At 42.8% G+C, this 18,610-nt stretch overlaps 1 protein-coding gene across 1 annotated transcript in view; it reads right to left on the reverse strand.

Moving 5' to 3' along the window:
• CUL3 (cullin 3) overlaps nucleotides 1-18,610 on the reverse strand; it is a 335,007-nt gene that overhangs the window by 185,891 nt on the left and 130,506 nt on the right. The window contains exons 7-8 of the mRNA XM_069213488.1: nucleotides 12,531-12,676; nucleotides 9,447-9,623 (exon numbers count right to left, since the gene is read on the reverse strand). Coding sequence (XP_069069589.1) covers nucleotides 9,447-9,623; nucleotides 12,531-12,676 — 323 coding nt within the window. The remainder of the gene's footprint in view (nucleotides 1-9,446; nucleotides 9,624-12,530; nucleotides 12,677-18,610) is intronic.

Genomic DNA, 18,610 nt, shown 5'->3' on the forward strand with positions numbered 1-18,610 from the left:
TGCAACTCCAATGATAGCTAGCACAAGACAAAATCCCAGCAACTGCAGTAAGAAAAGATACTATAGGATCGATAGCGTTCCGATGCGTGTATTAGGGGTGGGGTTTGTGGTTGTTAAATGGTTTCAATATTGGACAATGTAACAGAGATCCTGATGTCGATAATTGAACAGTTTGTATTTTAGGTCTGAAACATAAAACCAAAAAAAAATATTTAAAAAAAAAAAAAAAAAAAACAATCAGTAAACCCTGGAACACTGAAAGAAATACAAGCTGCAATAGGCCTCTTTCAAACCTACACACATACACAAGATGTAAATGTACAGAAAATACATAATGCGAAGGAGCTATTCATGGGTCACGTTTTGCAGGTGGCAAATTTAAGTCCATAGACAAAGATAACAAAATTGTACCTTCCAATTATGTACATACGAACAAGTCTACTGGTGGGTTTCAGAAGTCTGTTATGATTGGCTGGCCAAGGGACTCTGAAGAACACGGAAGGTGCTTTTTTGCCATAATGGCGGTATAGTTCCAAAGAGATGAAATTTCTTTCCTGCCCACTAAACAAACAATGTGGTGGTGGTGGGTGCTGGGTGGTGGTGGTATCATGTGAGTCAATCAAATAATCTTTATTTGGCGTATTAAAAGCCATAAAAGCGCACAATAAAAATCAGTTACAAAACATAACATGTTAAAAAGAGAATATTTAAAAAAAACAGTCTTAAAATGATCAGCAGCCATATATATGTAACGATCAAGATCCAACATGCGCAGTACATTACATTGCCCCATAACTACGTTTGATTTTCAGTGCACACTGGACAAAGTTTGCCACTGCAACACAAAGACCTGTTTTACACAGTTTTTGCAAGAAAATAAATGCCTCTCTATGGGGTCTTATCCTGGATGGTACAAGACTGGGGGTCAAAAAGTACTTCCTGGGTTAAGAATATAGGTGAAAGATTAAAATAAAGTGCATTGTTTGGAGGCATAGTCACAGGGACAGCTAGACAAAAGTGAACTCCAATCAGCATCCTTTAGAAATACTACTAAAAAGTACAGTATGTTAAAGCCATGCCTTGTAAGATAAAACCTATGGTTGATATCAAAAGTTGATAATGAAAATGTCACTTACCCAGTGTACATCTGTTCGTGGCATCAGTCGCTGTAGATTCGCATGTTTTGCATAGCTCGCCATCTGGTGTTGGGTCGGAGTGTTACAAGTTGTTTTTCTTCGAAGAAGTCTTTCGAGTCACGGGACCGAGTGACTCCTCCTTTTGTCTCCATTGCGCATGGGCGTCGACTCCATCTTCGATTGTTTTTCCCCGCAGAGGGTGAGGTAGGAGTTGTATTGTAGTAATAGTGCCCATGCAATGGAGTGACTAAGTATGTACCTATTTAAGGTTAAAATAATATATATACAAATAGTTGAAGGTACCTTCCGAACTGCTACAGGCTCCCGGGGAGGCGGGTGGGCACATGCGAATCTACAGCGACTGATGCCACGAACAGATGTACACTGGGTAAGTGACATTTTCAGTTCGATGGCATCGGTCGCTGTAGATACGCATGTTTTGCATAGACTAGTAAACAGTTATCTCCCCAAAGCGGTGGCTCAGCCTGTAGGAGTGGGAGTAGTCTGAAACAATGTTCTTAATACGGCTTGACCTACTGTGGCTTGTTGTGCGGATAACACGTCTACACAGTAGTGCTTGGTGAATGTGTGAGGCGTAGACCATGTGGCTGCCTTACATATTTCTTGCATTGGGATGTTTCCTAGAAAGGCCATGGTAGCACCTTTCTTTCTGGTTGAGTGTGCCCTTGGTGTAATGGGCAGTTGTCGTTTAGCTTTAAGGTAGCAGATTTGGATGCATTTAACTATCCATCTGGCTATACCTTGTTTTGATATTGGGTTTCCTGCATGAGGTTTTTGGAATGCAATAAATAGCTGTTTAGTTTTCCTGATGCTCTTTGTTCTGTCAATGTAATACATTAATGCTCTTTTGACATCTAAAGTATGTAGTGCCCTCTCAGCTACGGAATCTGGCTGTGGGAAGAACACTGGAAGTTCCACTGTTTGATTTAGATGGAACGGTGAAATAACTTTTGGTAGAAATTTAGGATTAGTCCTTAGGACGACCTTATTTTTGTGTAGTTGTATAAAAGGTTCTTGTATTGTAAACGCCTGAATCTCGCTTACTCTTCTTAGAGAGGTAATGGCGATGAGAAATGCAACCTTCCATGTTAGGAACTGTATTTCGCAGGAGTGCATGGGTTCAAAAGGTGGACCCATAAGTCTAGTTAAGACAACATTTAGGTTCCATGAAGGAACAGGTGGTGTTCTTGGTGGAATAATTCTTTTAAGGCCCTCCATGAATGCTTTAATGACTGGTATCCTATATAGGGAAGTTGAATAGGTAGGCTGCAGGTATGCAGATATTGCTGCAAGGTGTATTTTAATGGAAGAGAAAGCTAGGTTAGATTTTTGTAAGTGAAGCAAGTAACCCACTACATGTTTTGGGGTTGCGTGTAATGGTTGGATTTGATTAACATGGCAGTAGCAAATAAACCTCTTCCATTTACTGGCATAGCAGTGCCTGGTGGATGGCCTTCTGGCTTGCTTTATGACTTCCATACATTCTTGGGTAAGTTGTAAGTGTCCGAATTCTAGGATTTCAGGAGCCAGATTGCTAGATTCAGCAATGCTGGATCTGGGTGTCTGATCGTTTGGTTGTGTTGTGTTAACAGATCCGGCCTGTTGGGCAGTTTGATGTGGGGTACTACTGATAGGTCTAGCAGCGTTGTGTACCAGGGTTGCCTTGCCCAAGTTGGTGCTATTAATATGAGTTTGAGTTTGTTTTGACTGAGTTTGTTTACCAGATAAGGAAGGAGAGGGAGAGGAGGAAAAGCGTAGGCAAATATCCCTGACCAGTTGATCCATAGGGCATTGCCGTGGGACTGCCTGTGTGGGTATCTGGATGCGAAGTTTTGGCATTTTGCGTTCTCTTTTGTCGCAAACAAGTCTATTTGAGGTGTTCCCCAGAGCGTGAAGTAAGTGTTCAGAATTTGGGGGTGAATTTCCCATTCGTGGACCTGTTGGTGATCTCGAGAGAGATTGTCTGCGAGTTGATTCTGAATTCCTGGGATAAATTGTGCTATTAGGCGAATTTGGTTGTGAATTGCCCAACGCCATATCTTTTGTGCCAGCAGGCTCAATTGCGTTGAGTGCGTCCCCCCTTGTTTGTTTAGATAATACATTGTTGTCATGTTGTCTGTTTTGACGAGAATGTATTTGTGAACTATTATTGGTTGAAAAGCCTTTAGTGCTTGAAAAACTGCTAGCAGTTCTAGGTGATTTATATGCAGTTTTGTTTGATGTACGTTCCATTGTCCTTGTATGCTGTGTTGATCGAGGTGTGCTCCCCACCCTGTCATGGAAGCATCTGTTGTTATTACGTATTGTGGCATTGGGTCTTGGAAAGGCCGCCCTTTGTTTAAATTTATATTGTTCCACCATAGAAGCGAGAGGTAAGTTTGGCGGTCTATTAACACCAGATCTGTAAGGTGACCCTGTGCTTGTGACCACTGTGATGCTAGGCACTGTTGTAAGGGCCTCATGTGCAGTCTTGCGTTTGGGACAATGGCTATGCATGAAGACATCATGCCTAGGAGTTGTAATATCATCTTTGCTTGTATTTTCTGTGTTGGATACATGCGTTGTATGATGTTGTTGAAATTTTGAATTCTTTGTGGGCTTGGAGTGGCTACTCCTATTGTTGTGTTTATTATGGCTCCTAGGTATTGTTGTACCTTGCGCGGCAGAATGTTGGATTTTGCGAAGTTGACTGTGAACCCTAGTTTGTAGAGGGTTTGTATGATTTGATTTGTGTGGTGTGAGCACGTTATTAACGAATGGGTCTTGATTAGCCAGTCGTCTAGATACGGGAATACATGTATTTGCTGCCTTCTGATGTGTGCAGCGACTACTGCTAGACATTTGGTAAAGACTCTTGGTGCGGTTGTTAAACCGAAAGGCAGTACCTTGAATTGGTAGTGTATTCCGTTGAATACAAACCTTAGGTATTTCCTGTGCGATGGATGTATTAGTATATGGAAATACGCGTCTTTGAGGTCTAATGTTGTCATGTAGTCGTGTAGTTTCAGCAATGGTAACACTTCTTGTAGGGTGACCATGTGAAAGTGGTCTGATTTGATGTATGTGTTTAGTATTCTTAGGTCTAGGATTGGTCTTAGCGTTTTGTCCTTCTTTGGTATTAAGAAGTACAGTGAATAAACTCCTGTGTTTATTTGTGTGTTTGGTACTAACTCGATTGCGTTCTTTTGCAATAGTGCTTGAACTTCTATCTCCAGGAGCTCGGAATGATGTTTTGATACATTTTGTGCTCTTGGTGGTATGTTTGGAGGGAATTGTAGAAATTCTATGCAATAACCATTTTAGATAATTGCTAGAACCCAAGTGTCTGTAGTGATTTCCTCCCATGCTTTGTAATAATGACCTATTCTTCCCCCCACTGGTGTTGTGTGGAGGGGGTGAGTGACATGTGAGTCACTGCTTAGTTGTAGGGGTTTTGGGGCTTTGAAATTTTCCCCTATTCCTAGGGAATTGCCCTCCTCTATACTGGCCCCGAAAGCCTCCCCTGTACTGTCCCTGGTAACTGGATGGTGTTGCCTGTGAGGTGCTGGCTTGTGTGGCCTGACCCCGAAACCCCCCTCTAAAGGGTGTTTTGCAGAATGTGCTGTAATTTCCTCTGCTCTGCGGGGAGTAGAGTGCGCCCATGGCTTTAGCAGTGTCCGTGTCCTTTTTAAGTTTCTCAATCGCCGTGTCCACTTCTGGACCGAACAGTTCTTTTTCGTTGAATGGCATATTGAGAACTGCCTGCTGAATCTCTGGTTTAAACCCAGACGTTCGTAGCCATGCATGCCTTTTGATGGTCACAGATGTATTTATTGTTCTTGCAGCTGTGTCTGCTGCGTCCATGGAGGAGCGTATCTGGTTGTTTGAAATGTTCTGTCCTCCTTCAACCACTTGCTTTGCCCTCTTTTGTAGGTCTTTGGGTAGATGTTCAATGAGATGTTGCATCTCATCCCAATGGGCTCTGTCATAGCGCGCAAGAAGTGCCTGTGAGTTAGCGATGCGCCACTGGTTTGCAGCTTGTGCTGCGACTCTCTTTCCAGCTGCATCGAACTTGCGGCTTTCCTTATCTGGGGGTGGTGCGTCCCCAGATGTGTGGGAGTTGGCCCTTTTCCTAGCTGCTCCTACAACGACAGAATCTGGTGGCAGCTGCGAAGTTATGAAAATAGGGTCTGTAGGAGGCGCTTTATACTTTTTTTCCACCCTTGGTGTGATTGCCCTACTTCTGACCGGCTCCTTAAAGATGTCTTTTGCGTGCCGAAGCATACCAGGGAGCATAGGCAGGCTTTGGTAGGAGCTGTGGGTGGCAGAGAGGGTGTTGAATAGAAAGTCATCCTCGACTTGTTCTGAGTGGAGGCTTACATTGTGGAATTGTGCTGCTCTAGCCACCACCTGAGAATATGCAGTACTGTCCTCTGGTGGTGATGGCTTTGTAGGGTATGCCTCCGGACTGTTATCTGACACAGGGGCGTCGTATAAGTCCCATGCGTCCTGATCCTGGTCACCTTGGCTCATGGTGGTGTGAGCCGGGGAATGTGATGGAGTTTGTGCTGGCGAGACGTGAATTATAGGTGGAGGAGAGGGAGGCGGAGTAACCCTTTTCACCATTTTGGTTTGTGGTGTTTGGTCAGTTTGAAATTCCAGTCTTCTCTTTCTCCTAATAGGGGGAAGGGTGCTTATCTTTCCTGTCCCCTGCTGTATAAAAATACGTTTCTGCGTATGGTCTACATCGGTGGATTGCAGGTCTTCCTCAAACCTATGCTTTCGCATTTGGGAGGTCATTGATTGCTCTTCGGTGTAAGAGCCTGAAACTGGGTCGGTTGCAGGTTGTTTCGGCACCGAAACCCTGTCTGCATCTTTTTTCGGCTCCGAGGTGGCTTTTTTCTTTTTCGGAGTCGAAACATCTCGGCGTCGATCTTCATCGGTGCCGCTGTCTCGGCGTCGAGCCGTGTCTACACCGCTATCTCGGTGTCGATGTATGTCTCCAGCACTTTCTCGGTCCCGAGAAGGCTGCGTGCCGGTGTCTCGACCGGAGTCGGACGGTATCGGCACTGATTGGGCCTTTTTCGGTGCCGACGGTCGGTCACCGAATTTATGGGTGGAGCCATGGCCTGGTGGCAGTGGCGTCCCCTGGGCCTTGACAATCTTCTTATGCGTGGTTTTCGACGTCTTACTCACGGTTCGTGGATCGTCGAATTCCTCGGAGTCCGATTCGTGTATCGAAAAGGTTTCTTCCTCTTCCTGTACCTCGAACTCTCGGTGCGCTGTCGGCGTGGACGCCATTTGAAGTCTTCTTGCTCGACGGTCTCGGAGTGTTTTTCGGGACCGGAACGCACGACAGGCCTCGCAGGTGTCTTCACTGTGCTCAGGTGATCGGCACAGGTTACAGACCAAGAGTTGGTCTGAATAGGGGTATTTTTTGTGGCATTTGGGACAGAAACGGAACGGGGTCCGTTCCATCGGCGTTCTTCTACACGCGGTCGGGCCGAGCAGGCCCCGACGGGGATCGAAAACTACCCCGAAGGGCTTCGGAGCTCTTCGATCTTCGATGCGGTGTTGATTCTGACTACGCCGATCCCGAACGCAACAATACCGACGAAAATCTTCCGAAATTTAGCTTTTTTTCCGTTCCGAAACTCGGAGCGACAGGAACACGTCCGAACCCGATGGCGGAAAAAAAACAATCGAAGATGGAGTCGACGCCCATGCGCAATGAAGACAAAAGGAGGAGTCACTCGGTCCCGTGACTCGAAAGACTTCTTCGAAGAAAAACAACTTTTAACACTCCGACCCAACACCAGATGGCGAGCTATGCAAAACATGCGTATCTACAGCGACAGATGTCATTGAACATAAAATTCCCACGCCAACAATGTTTTAATTAAATTATAACTGGTGTTGCAACAGAATTTGTCAAAGTTTTCCTGATGGATACATCCCTGTTTTTCCTTAAAGGTCTCTTTCACAGTGGGGTAACAAGGTATTACACAGAATATCCAGAGTGAGTATGACTAGCACCAATGAAAAGGGCTCCATAGAAATGAGCATGCTAGGAACTAAACAGCATCATCTATTTTTCAAAAATGATATGGTAAAGATCATACTGGCCAAATGAAAAGGCCCTAATGTTCAAGGGAGAAAGAAAAAGTGTGCATGAACATCCAAAGGACTCTTTAAATGCAACCCCAAGTGCAGTTGTTCTATAGATGCATCTGTGTGTGCATGTGGTAGCTATGGACATGTTTTTGGAGGTTGGAGATTTTTAAACATGCGTTTGTCAGAGTGGTCGGTAAGTGCCTTTCACAAGTGCGCACTCAATCAACACCTTTCACACATTAACACTACCATCACAGAATCACAGACTTTAAGGATAGGAAATGGACAGCGCATGTGGGTAGGTGGGATGACCCAAAATACATACTTATCACCCCCCCTCCTAAATAACAGACAGTGTATATTTTATATAGGTTATTTTAATTAGTAGATTTATGTGACTCCCTGGCTTGTTCAGGGGTAGATATCTGTGTCACACACAAGATCTGCCCCAGTCACATTCATCTCTATAGTGTTTGGGTAAAAGAGTGGGCGACAGATAGGGTGATAAGGACAGTGTTACATGGGAAGTAGAGGAAGAAGCTTTCGGGACAAAGGATGGGAAAAGGGATGAGAGAGGAATAAAACGTGTAGATAGGGGAGAAGAGCAAGAGATTAAAACGGCTCTTTTCCATCACTGACAGTTTCCTCTTCCCCACCCATGATTTGTTCCTTGTTAGACTTTCATTTATACAAAATATTGTCCTGCTCACTGGTATGGCTGCAACTCTCTACTCCAGCCTGATCTCTATATCACTCCCATTCCGTTTTCCCTATAACCCTTAGTGCTTTGAGATTCATTTCTGATGGCCCAAGAATATATTTAGAGGGGTCACAAACCTACAGAAATAATACCAGATATTAGTATGTGGTTTGAATAACTTTTGTTAACTTTTTAACTGGCATTTCATACCAAGCTTGTGGTTTCTAAGCACTGTAACCAATAGATCTCTCTATTGTCCATTTAAAAGTACTCAGCTTAATGACACAGAAAGAATAAATGGCGGAGTTGGTCTTGCTGCAATTCAAACGTGTGATAGCAGATGACCACGTCATTTATATCAATGACCCATGATGCAACCTTTTATTATTTTTAGAATGCAAGTCTGATTAAACATCTGATTGAGGGCTTGCAGAACGTAACTGGTGGGTGTGTGTATGCCTCACAGTTTACGGCAATTTATTTTTGCAGATACACATCTTCCATGCGTTAGATTTTTTTTGTTACGGTATTTCTTGGGTCAGGAGAAACCACAACGTGAATTTATGAAGTTCTGTTTAAGGGGTGGGGCAAAGGTGCCAGACAGATTTACCTCCACAAAACAAATGCTAAGTGTGTGTGTATGGAGGTAGACATGGAGCAAAGAGAAAGCTATAGAAAGAGGACCAGAAACAGGCCCACTTGCTCACTGTTCTGTCCATAATCCTTGCCATAGTCCCCACAATGCAGCCTGCGTGTGTTCCAATTCCATCCCTCGCTATCAAATTATCATTACAGTCCAATCTTTTCGCATTTGCTTCTTGCATATAAAATCCATGCTGCTTCCCATTTCAAGTTGACAGCATGGCAACCACGTTCTAGCCATTAAGTATTTCTTGTACTTTTTAAGCACTCTCAATTCCCAACGGTAGCTTGAAGCGAGTAAACAGAATGGGCCAGTTGACATGTTAAACTAAATCCCTCTCTCATTTCACAAAATAGGACACTTACACAGGAACACCACAAGACCGCAGTGAAAAGACATAAGGTGTTTGGCCTTAAATTATCATAATTTCAGTTTCCCTATGTGTTTTACACATAATTACAGGTTTGCTGCATTTTCCGCATAATTCATCCTCTACTGCATAATATGCAGATTTTAATAAAAATATTTTTTGTTTCTAGCTCAAATGTTACTATGAACGCAGTGACACATGTTGACAAGCAGTGGCCGTCTCTTCACGTAGGCTGATTTGTTACATTCTGTAGCTTATTGCGCCTTGTGGGTACTAATGAGGGGCAATCTATGCCCTGTGTAAAACTGGAAAAAAATAATGTAATACTATTGCAAAAGTGCTGCATTGCGCTGTATAATTTACATGTTCTTGAATATAATTTAGTCAAAAATGTTGCACAATTTAGTCCTCCCTGGCTGCATAATTGCAGAGTCCCTGATTAAAGTCAAGGTAACATTTGTCTCAAACATAACTTATACTCACTCCCTTGACTCCTTTTTTGAGTTTATCGTCGATAAATAATGAGAGGTATTCTGGAGACCTGGAGTTGAGATTAAGGAAATACTCAAAGTCACCAGCAATAGTCTGTTTAAAGAGCCGATCGTTGTTGAAGGATTCCTGAAGAAAGCGATCAAATCTACTTTTCAAGTCCAGTAGTCCCTATAAAAAAATATACACTTTAAAGGTACAGTTTGTGAGAATGTTATGAACTTAAATAAAGATGTTATTTAAATAAATACATGCAATATTTTCATTACAGTTTATTCTTTCCATGAATCACAATCAATTGAAATCATTCCCAATAAAGAAAGCCAGAAACAACGCACATGAAAATCAAGAACAATTTGGACATCTTTCCAAAATATCTACCAATAATCTTTCCCACTGGAGAAAAGTAGTCACTTATCACAATTTGTTTTTGCTATATAGCATGTGTGTTTCTCCCATGTGCAACAGAGGAGCTTGATTAAGGAGCAGCAGCTGAATCATTTTGCTTATTAATGGGAGAACAGAAGGCTCAGTTCCCGGGCTCCTAGCAATGACATTTTGAAAGACACTTACCAGATATTTCCTTCCTGACCCTCAGCAGGCTCTACAAAGTCCAGGTTTAGTTGACGCAGTAAAAAGGTTACAAGAGAACCCAAAGCACATTACTTCTTCCCTGAGGACGCAAGTGTAGGCTACTATTTCATTAAGGATAGATGGTACACCATATTAAGTAAATAAAATTTGTTTTTTGGGAGACTTATGAAAAGAACGTAGCCCCAAATAACGTTATTAATATTCAGAGTAGTAACAATTGTACTGAGTAAGCAGCTTTTCAAAAAGGACTGACTGTGTACACCTATGAGGCACACAAGAATGCTTTGCACGCATGCCTGCTTTACTTTCATACATCGAGGCACAACAATCACCGGAATGCTTAACAGAATCATTGAGGAATACCAAATCAACCCCAGGTGGAAAAGGCTAGTTGATGAGTGGATCTGTGTTTTTGTTATGATGGTACTGACTCTCCTGCTATTATGGGAGATCCTTGAACTATTTTCCTCTGATCTTTCCAGAAGCTGTGATAATTACATTCAAAAGCGCTATGGACCACTGAAAATGACACCTAAGTTATGATAAATTGTAGGTTTCACAGAGGATGCAGGGAATATCACACTTGGTTTTTGAGACAATGACAAATCCTAACACAGATTAGGATCTATACCACAGAAATTCTTTCATGGTATAGATCTGCAGATATAGAATAATCCTGTTATCCTGCACCCCCCCTAGCGCCTTGAGACCCTCATGGGTGAGTAGCGCACTCTATACATTTTTTGATTGATTGATTGATGTATGAGCTCAGTTGAAAAAGAGTATGCTCATTATGCATGCGTTTTTGAGGGGGGGGGGGGGGGGGGGGTAAGTGGGGTGTTGTAATGCCAACTCAAATGTGTAGCGTAGGTGTTGGGACAATCAGGACCTGCTAGCAAAAGGAGAACGCACGATGCTAGGAGGAAAGGTCAAACTGCAACTGCAATTAACCTCATAGGTCACAAACACAATCTTGAGGACAGACCAAGAGGGCTACAAAACAGACTACAAGGCTAGTGGAATGTACCATGACCTTCAATGTACTCTTCACTCTGTCTGTGCACTTTCAAAATTTGCCAATGGCCTTGCATCTATGATCAGGTTCAGGACAAACATTTTGTCATTCTTACATACATACACAGGTGGGTGAATGGCTTAACTCTGAACTCTTTCGATCTCCAGGGCAAATGACCACTTTGAAAGCTTTTGGTTGCCTGAAGGTGCCAATTGGTACTAAAAAAGGAGCAGAGAGGAGCCTTCTCACCACTATGCCAGTGGTGAACTAAAGCTGGATTCCACTATGACAACATCACCATCATCATCATGATCATCACCTCTGCTTGTGCCCTCACACTGTTAATCATATATGGTGTCTCATCAAGGAAGCAGAGGTTGCTTTTTGGGCTAAAAAGACTCATATGACCCATTTGTGAGCATTGGCAAATGGGAAACAGTGGGAATTCGAAAGACAGAAGACTATGGTCACAGGAGTGACAGTGTGAGGTAATGGAGGACTTTTCCCTGTATTCAAAAGGTCTATTAGGTGATAGGAAATTAATTTGCCTATTTCCCCCTTACAGTCACTGAGAACTTGTGGCAAATTCCTTTCACACCTCTCTAGGCAACCTTGTCTTGTTAACTAGCTGATCATAAATAATGGTATAAATACACCACATAATCTCTGCCTTGGAAGCTGACATTGTTTGCCAAGTGGATAAACTGCTAGACTGTGAATGAATTAGTTTACTTGCAATGTCTTGTAATAAACGTGCTCCCTGACAAATCCTGCTGTTTGCTGAAATTCTTCAAAAGAAGTCCTGCAACTGCTCACCTCTTAAATGGGAGTCTACATTTGAATGTACATACTGGACATGTTAGGTCAAAATCTGTGAACTTGGACGTGGGCAGTTAGCTAGTAATATATTTTAATAGTGATTTTTTTATGAGCCCTATTCCTTACATTTTCCACAGATAAACCCAATGCAAGCAAATGCAGTGGCATCCAACAAGCTGAGAAGGAAAATGTAAGTTATTTGTTGTAAATTCACAGTCTTATAAAATGGAGAAAATACCTATGTGATAAATACTTCCAAAAACGGGGCTCATAAATGCATGAAAGAAAACAAAATGTGCTCCTGGTGATTCTATGGTAACCATCAAGCTACTAGTTTTACTGCAAGGTGGAGGTGCTCTTCTCCACATACTGGGAACTCCAAGGCAATACAATGCATGAGAAATGTCAGTGAGGCACTCAATAAAACAGACTACAAAAATAGTTTATACATTTGGACGAGTTTAAAAAAATATTATGGTAGAAACATCATCTAGCTAATCACCCATAATCAATGGCTCTTGGGCCTTGACCTTTATATCACTTTGTATAAATGTTTTTTTGAGTTATGAAGGGCATTGCCATAGTTCTTAAATATTAAACATGACTGGGTTCAAGGAAAACATATACAGCTTATTAAATGCTCAACATACCTGGATGTAATCCACTGGGTTCTTTCCTTCTCCCTCTTCAGATACAAGTGCTTTGCCTTGTTCTCTTAAATATGAACTCATGCACTCACACATTGTCTTCAACCCATTTGGTACTCTGCTAAATAACTTGTACATGCAAGCAAGGTCTACAAGAAAAGGAAATAAAGTATTACTTTTTTATGTAAACCTTCACTTTACAAGATGTGCTTGTATAAAAACAATGAACATGCTTGACTCTACAATCACTGCTCAACTGTACATTCTGAAGTTAAACCCCTACACGTTTACATTGTTTTACTGGAGCAAATATTATATTCAAAGTCCTTTAGAGTGGAACCATAATCCTGAAAATAAAGGGTGTGTTCATTATTGCCAGATCCCACCACACAACCTCCTTTGGCTTCCACAGAGGGCCCATTTGGAAAAGTAAATAATATTGACTACGCAGATTCTTCTGGAATGCTGTCAGCAGATAGCATAAGAGTGGATCTACTACAATCCCATCGCCATTGTCTCCTATTGTCTAAAACGCCAATTAATCTGCCCCCCTACCGACCCACGGACATCATTGATCTGTGCTTTAAATGCTGGAATGATTCATACAGTCCAGAGCCAAGATTCATGGAGGTGGGTTGGGCATTAGGGGCAGACGGATGACAGTCTCCAGAAACTCCTGCATTGGGCAGGGTCCAAGCTGGTGAGTGAGGTGGGTAACAGGGCAAAAAACCTCTATTAGAAAACCTTTTGGAGAATAAGGTCCAATGAAAGAGACTAGCCTGGCTACAAACATGCAATTATTATTTTGGCTTAAGAGTTAAACACAATTATGTAACCCAGAAGGAAAGGGATTTGGGCTGGGAGATAAGGTAAGAAATCTGGAAACAAATCTGTAAGCGGGCTGTTAAGACATCAATTTGCACATCATTCAAAGAACATCTGTACAAATTAAGTTCCTGTTGGTATCTGTCCCCCCACACAACTCCATAGCATGTTCAGAGGCTCGGACATGTGTTGGAAAAGTGAGTGGCGAAAGGGGTGCTTGTATATATGTAGCGGCCCTGGATTATGATGCTGGACCTGCAGTACGTGTAATTCCACATCCCCATCCTGCACAACCATAGGTGCCATCTGCAGTTCACAGTGGAGCAGCAGCAAGTTCAAATTGCTGTGCTCCTGTTTGGCCTCACCAGTGACCCTTGCATGTTCATGAAAGTGATGGCCGTGGTTGACGTGAATCTTTAGATGGCAGTGGTTTCTGTTACCCCATAGCTCAACGATTGGCTTCTGAAGCCGGAGTCACCCCAAGTACTCATCACCCACCTCCAATTTACAGAAAACAAACATCTTCAGGGTACACTATCCAAGTGCCAACTCCCACCCAACTCCCACACAGACACTCCCTTTCACCTGAGTTTTTCTGGGAATTGTGTATTTCCAAGTTTCCTGCCCTCCTAGAGCAGAGAGTCTAAGACATCCGGTCAATGATCCCAACTGTTAAAAATGGGGTCTCTAGTTGGCACTGGCTTGCACCTTGTCCACATAGGGACCCTCGGTCTAGTCAGGGTAAGGAAGTCTTACAGCTAAGTTAACCCCTGCTCGCCTCATTGGTAACTTGGCTCAAGCAATTAGGCTTATCTGAGAGGCAATATGTTTAAAGGATTTGTGTGTATACACACACACACACACACCCACCCACCCCAACACACTGAAGACACCATAAAAGTACTCCACACCAGTTTAGAAAAATAGTCAATATTTATCTGAGTAAAACAAGCCTCAAACGACAAAAAAACAACATGCACAAGTAAAGAAAAGATTTTGCAAGGATTAAATGTAGAATAGTGCTTAGAAATACAATAGCTCCAACTGGGACTATCAAAACTGACTGACGGAGTGGCTTTCCACAGTTCGGTGGCACCCGCGCGGGCAGCCACAAAGTTGTGTAGACCCCGGTTACAGTACCTTGGAAAACGATGAGGAACCAAAGATGTTGCAGGGAGTCAGGGAGGTGAGGCGTTGCTGGAGCCGGTGCAGCATCAGTTCCTTACTGACAGCGGGGAGGTGAGGCGTCGGTTCCTTATTGCTAGGCAGGGAAGGTGAGTCATCAGTTCCTTAAGGTTGAGAGGAGGTAAAGCAGCTTTGGCAGCAAGGCATCAGTTCCTTAAGACAAGGGGGAAGGGGTGTCGATGAATCCAGCAGGTCAAGACATGAGGCGTTGACTTAGCGGTGTCGCGATCACACCACGGGCCACTGGTGCTGCGGCAGAGTCAGGTGCCATGGACACTGGTGGCACTGCACTCATGTTGTGGCAGGACTTTGGAGATGATGCAGCGGGGTTGGGCCTGCAATGTAGGCTGCAGGTTTTGCACTCCGCAGGGACCACGGCTCATTTGCAGGCAGCAGCACGGGGTCAGAGAGTGGCACTGGTTCCGAAGTTGATATACTAGTTACTTCCTTGTTGCACCAGAATTCACTCCCCAGGGCCCAGGAACTGGATTTGGCCCCACTTGGCAACTCAGGGCTCTCAGCAAGAGAGCTCAGGTACTGGCAGGTGAAGTCTTTGATGTACCTGAGACTTCTTAACAGGAGGTAAGCTCAGTCCAACCTCTTGGAGAACCTTTGGAAGCAGGAAGTTGAAAGCCAATTCCAGTCCTTTCAATCCCAAGACCGAAGCAGCAGGCAGAATGCCAGCACAAAAAAGCAACAGGTAGAGTGGCAGTCCTTCCTACAGCAACCAGCTCTTCTTCTCTGTAGAATTTCCTCAGTCCAGAAGGACTCTAACTATGTGGTGTCAAAAGTCCAGTACTTATACCCGTTTCTGTCTTTGAAGTGGACAACCTTCAAACAGAAGTCTTTGTAGTGCACAAGACTCTGCCTTTCCCTGCCCTGACCCTATACACACTCCACGGGGGTTGAAGACTGCTTTGAGCAAGGACAGGCACAGCTCTATTTAGATGCAAGTGTCAGTTCATCCCACCAGCCTAGCTTAGGAAGACCCATCAGCCTGGTGATGGACCATCAGGATATGCAGGACACACTTCAGCTCCAACTGTCATCATGACCCAGACAAGTATTCAGCAGATAGGAGGTGGCACAGAATGATTAAGTAAAAAAACTGCCTACTTTCTAAAAATGGCATTTCCAAACCCACAGTTCAAAAATCCAACTTCACCAAAAGATGCATTTTTAAATTATGATTTCAGAGATCCCCAACCTCCATATATCTATTTGCTCCCCATGGGAAATTACACTTAAAAGATATTTTAAGGCAATTCCCATGTTACCCCATGGGAGAGAGTGGCCCTGCAATAGTGAAAATTGAGTTTAGCAATATTTCACTAACGGCACATGTAAAGCACACCAGTACATGTCCTACCTGCACCCTGCCCGTGGGGTTGCCTTGGGCCTAATTTAGGGGTGACTTACATGTAGTAAAGGGGAAGGTTAGGTCCTGGCAAATGGGTGCCATTGCCAGGTCGAAATGGCAGTTTAAAACTGCACGCACAGACACTGCAGTAGTAGGTCTGAGACATGTTTATAGGGCTATTCATGTTGGTGGCACAATCAGTGCTGCAGGCCCACTAGTAGCATTTGATTCACAGGTGCTGGGCACACACAGTGCACTTTACAAGTGACTTAATAGTAGATAAAAAATTCCAATCATGAATGAACCAATCACCAATACAATTTATAAAGAGAGCATTTGCGCTTTAGCACTGGTTAACAGTGGTAATGTGCCCAGAGTCCTAAAGTGAACAAAAACAGGTAAAAAAAAGAAAAACGTAGGAGGAAGAAGGAAAAATGTTTGTGGATAACCCTGAAAAAAGAGCCAGGTCCAACACAGATGTTTCAGCCTCTGGCCTGGATCCGAGTGAAGATAAACTGCTGGAATTGTTGGTCTCCTGAATACTGCTGGTCCATCAAACAAGCTGACCGTCGACACCTAGTGGATCTTGCATTGCCTTTACACCCGGAAGGGGTCAAGGTATCCATGAATGTTGAAAACTTTTTCGTCAACGTCCATCTCATCTGCATGTTTGTACAAATTACGTTCCAATGCTTAAACAACAAGATATTGTGTGTTACTGTAATGTCTTTATTGTTATTGTTTTGTGTGCCTTAACACTCATGCGAGTAAGGGGCTTCACGATGTGGCTTATCCGTTTATGCGGACTCTGATGACTTCATTGTTGTTTGCCTTTTGAAGCAGGTGCATGTTCTGGAGCACGATTGAGGGGTTTTCTCGATTTCAGAGAGCTGTTCAGGTCTTTCTACAGATCAAGGCTGCACATGTTTCCAGTCCCTGCTCACCTTCTTCAGACATTTGGAAGAAGTACTGCAGAAATTCTTCTAGCAAAATGAGAAAAAACAGCAGTCCGGAAAGGTGGCGTGTTGGGGTGGCATGTTTAGATCTGCACTAGTTGTTGGTGAAGGTACAGCAACCAAGTACGAGAGACACATTTTGAACTAAATTCTAGTTCCCCCCGAGTACAGATCTGTCTTGTTTGTTTTGGGATCTCACAGTGAACCTCTAAAAGATATGTAAATCTTTTGATTCAGAAACATCAAAGAACTTTGTGCTATTTAACATGAGGAACTATAATTCTGGACTTTGCTCTCTAAGGGAAAACAACTAGTATCTTCTTGTGTCAAATGTAAAAACAATTCTTTGTGAAAGAAGAACTAAGAATTGTTGACTAACCTTTAGTCCTGGTAAAAAGAGGGCTGTATGCAGGGAGGGAGAAGCAGGGAGGGAGAAGCAGGGTAGAGCTCTGCAATACTTAGAACATCTCCAAAAGGATGAAAATGTGTGAGGCCTTCCCTTCCAACAAACCCAAAAAATATTGGTATAAGGAGGATGGGGTCAGAGAGGCTTTAAAGAAGCAGAGATAGCAAAGGATAATGGGGACTAGATCTGTTTCTAGTGATACCATTCTATTGATCTGACACAGCAACCAAAAAAAAAAAAAACTTTAAAAAAAGAGAGTGGCAGATTTGTTGGGATGCCAGATTCTGAAATCTTAAAAGAAATTTAATCGAGAGGCTCTCAAGGTTTTGCAGAATTTTGTCAGTGAAGCACAGAGAAAACTGCAGACCTAAGTCAACGAGATGCAGAAAAACAAGACCTGTGACCGGCATGGTAGAATCTATATACTCCAGTTCAGTCACATGCACTGAACAGGGTCATGGCTGAAACTTCATGGTGCCGTTGGTAAGTGTTAAGGTTTCTGTACCATTCTAGCACCCAGAGGGATATTCATACAATGAGGAATCTGTGGGAAGATTTATTTATCAGAGGGGGCCAACAATAAACAAATCATATAACAGAACGCAAAGTACTTGGGCATCACAACAAAAAGAAAAAGAAAGACGGACATGCTTTTTAAATTGAAGTCTTCAATACTGGTCAAAAGACTTTACAACACTAGTGGCTAATGACAGTGTCAGAAAAATAATTCCGGAAGCACTTCCTTTCTAGGCCACCTAAAGCAAATAACGGCACTTGATCACCGTAAGGCATGCTACATTGTAGCAAAAGCAGCCCTCACACTTCTTCAGTAGCCATAGTCTTCGTTTAACTTTTTGTGGGGCAATATGGAAGCAAATGATTGTTCCACGACATTTGAACTTGTATGGAAAATGGAAGGGGCAAATGGAGTACATTTTTGTTGAAATATTTCCTCCTGGATTGGTGTCCTGAGCCACTTTGACTTTTTGCTAACACAACCACTAATGCTATGCCACTCACTGCTACAAATTGGTCATAAAATCTGAGAGTTTGGAACATGTCCAGACCAAAAAGGGTTGATAAAGTTAAATGGGTACCATGAACAAACCTGAAAAAAAGCAAGTAAGTTAATTAAAGATTGCAAATACACAATAAAAAATGTGTAAGTGTGTATTCTGTATAAATGTCTGGAAGACCTGTGCGTTGACTGTAAGACAAAATGCAAGGAGGTTTAGGCCATGTAAAATTTGCATTATTGTTTAAAAAAAAAATGGGAGTGCAGGATTGGGTTTTCATCTGAACAGAATAAAATGTTAATCATTTTATTATTGTCATGTTTCATAAATTGAAT

Source organism: Pleurodeles waltl, chromosome 11 (assembly GCF_031143425.1).
Source record: "Pleurodeles waltl isolate 20211129_DDA chromosome 11, aPleWal1.hap1.20221129, whole genome shotgun sequence".
Classification (NCBI taxonomy): Eukaryota; Metazoa; Chordata; class Amphibia; order Caudata; family Salamandridae; genus Pleurodeles; species Pleurodeles waltl.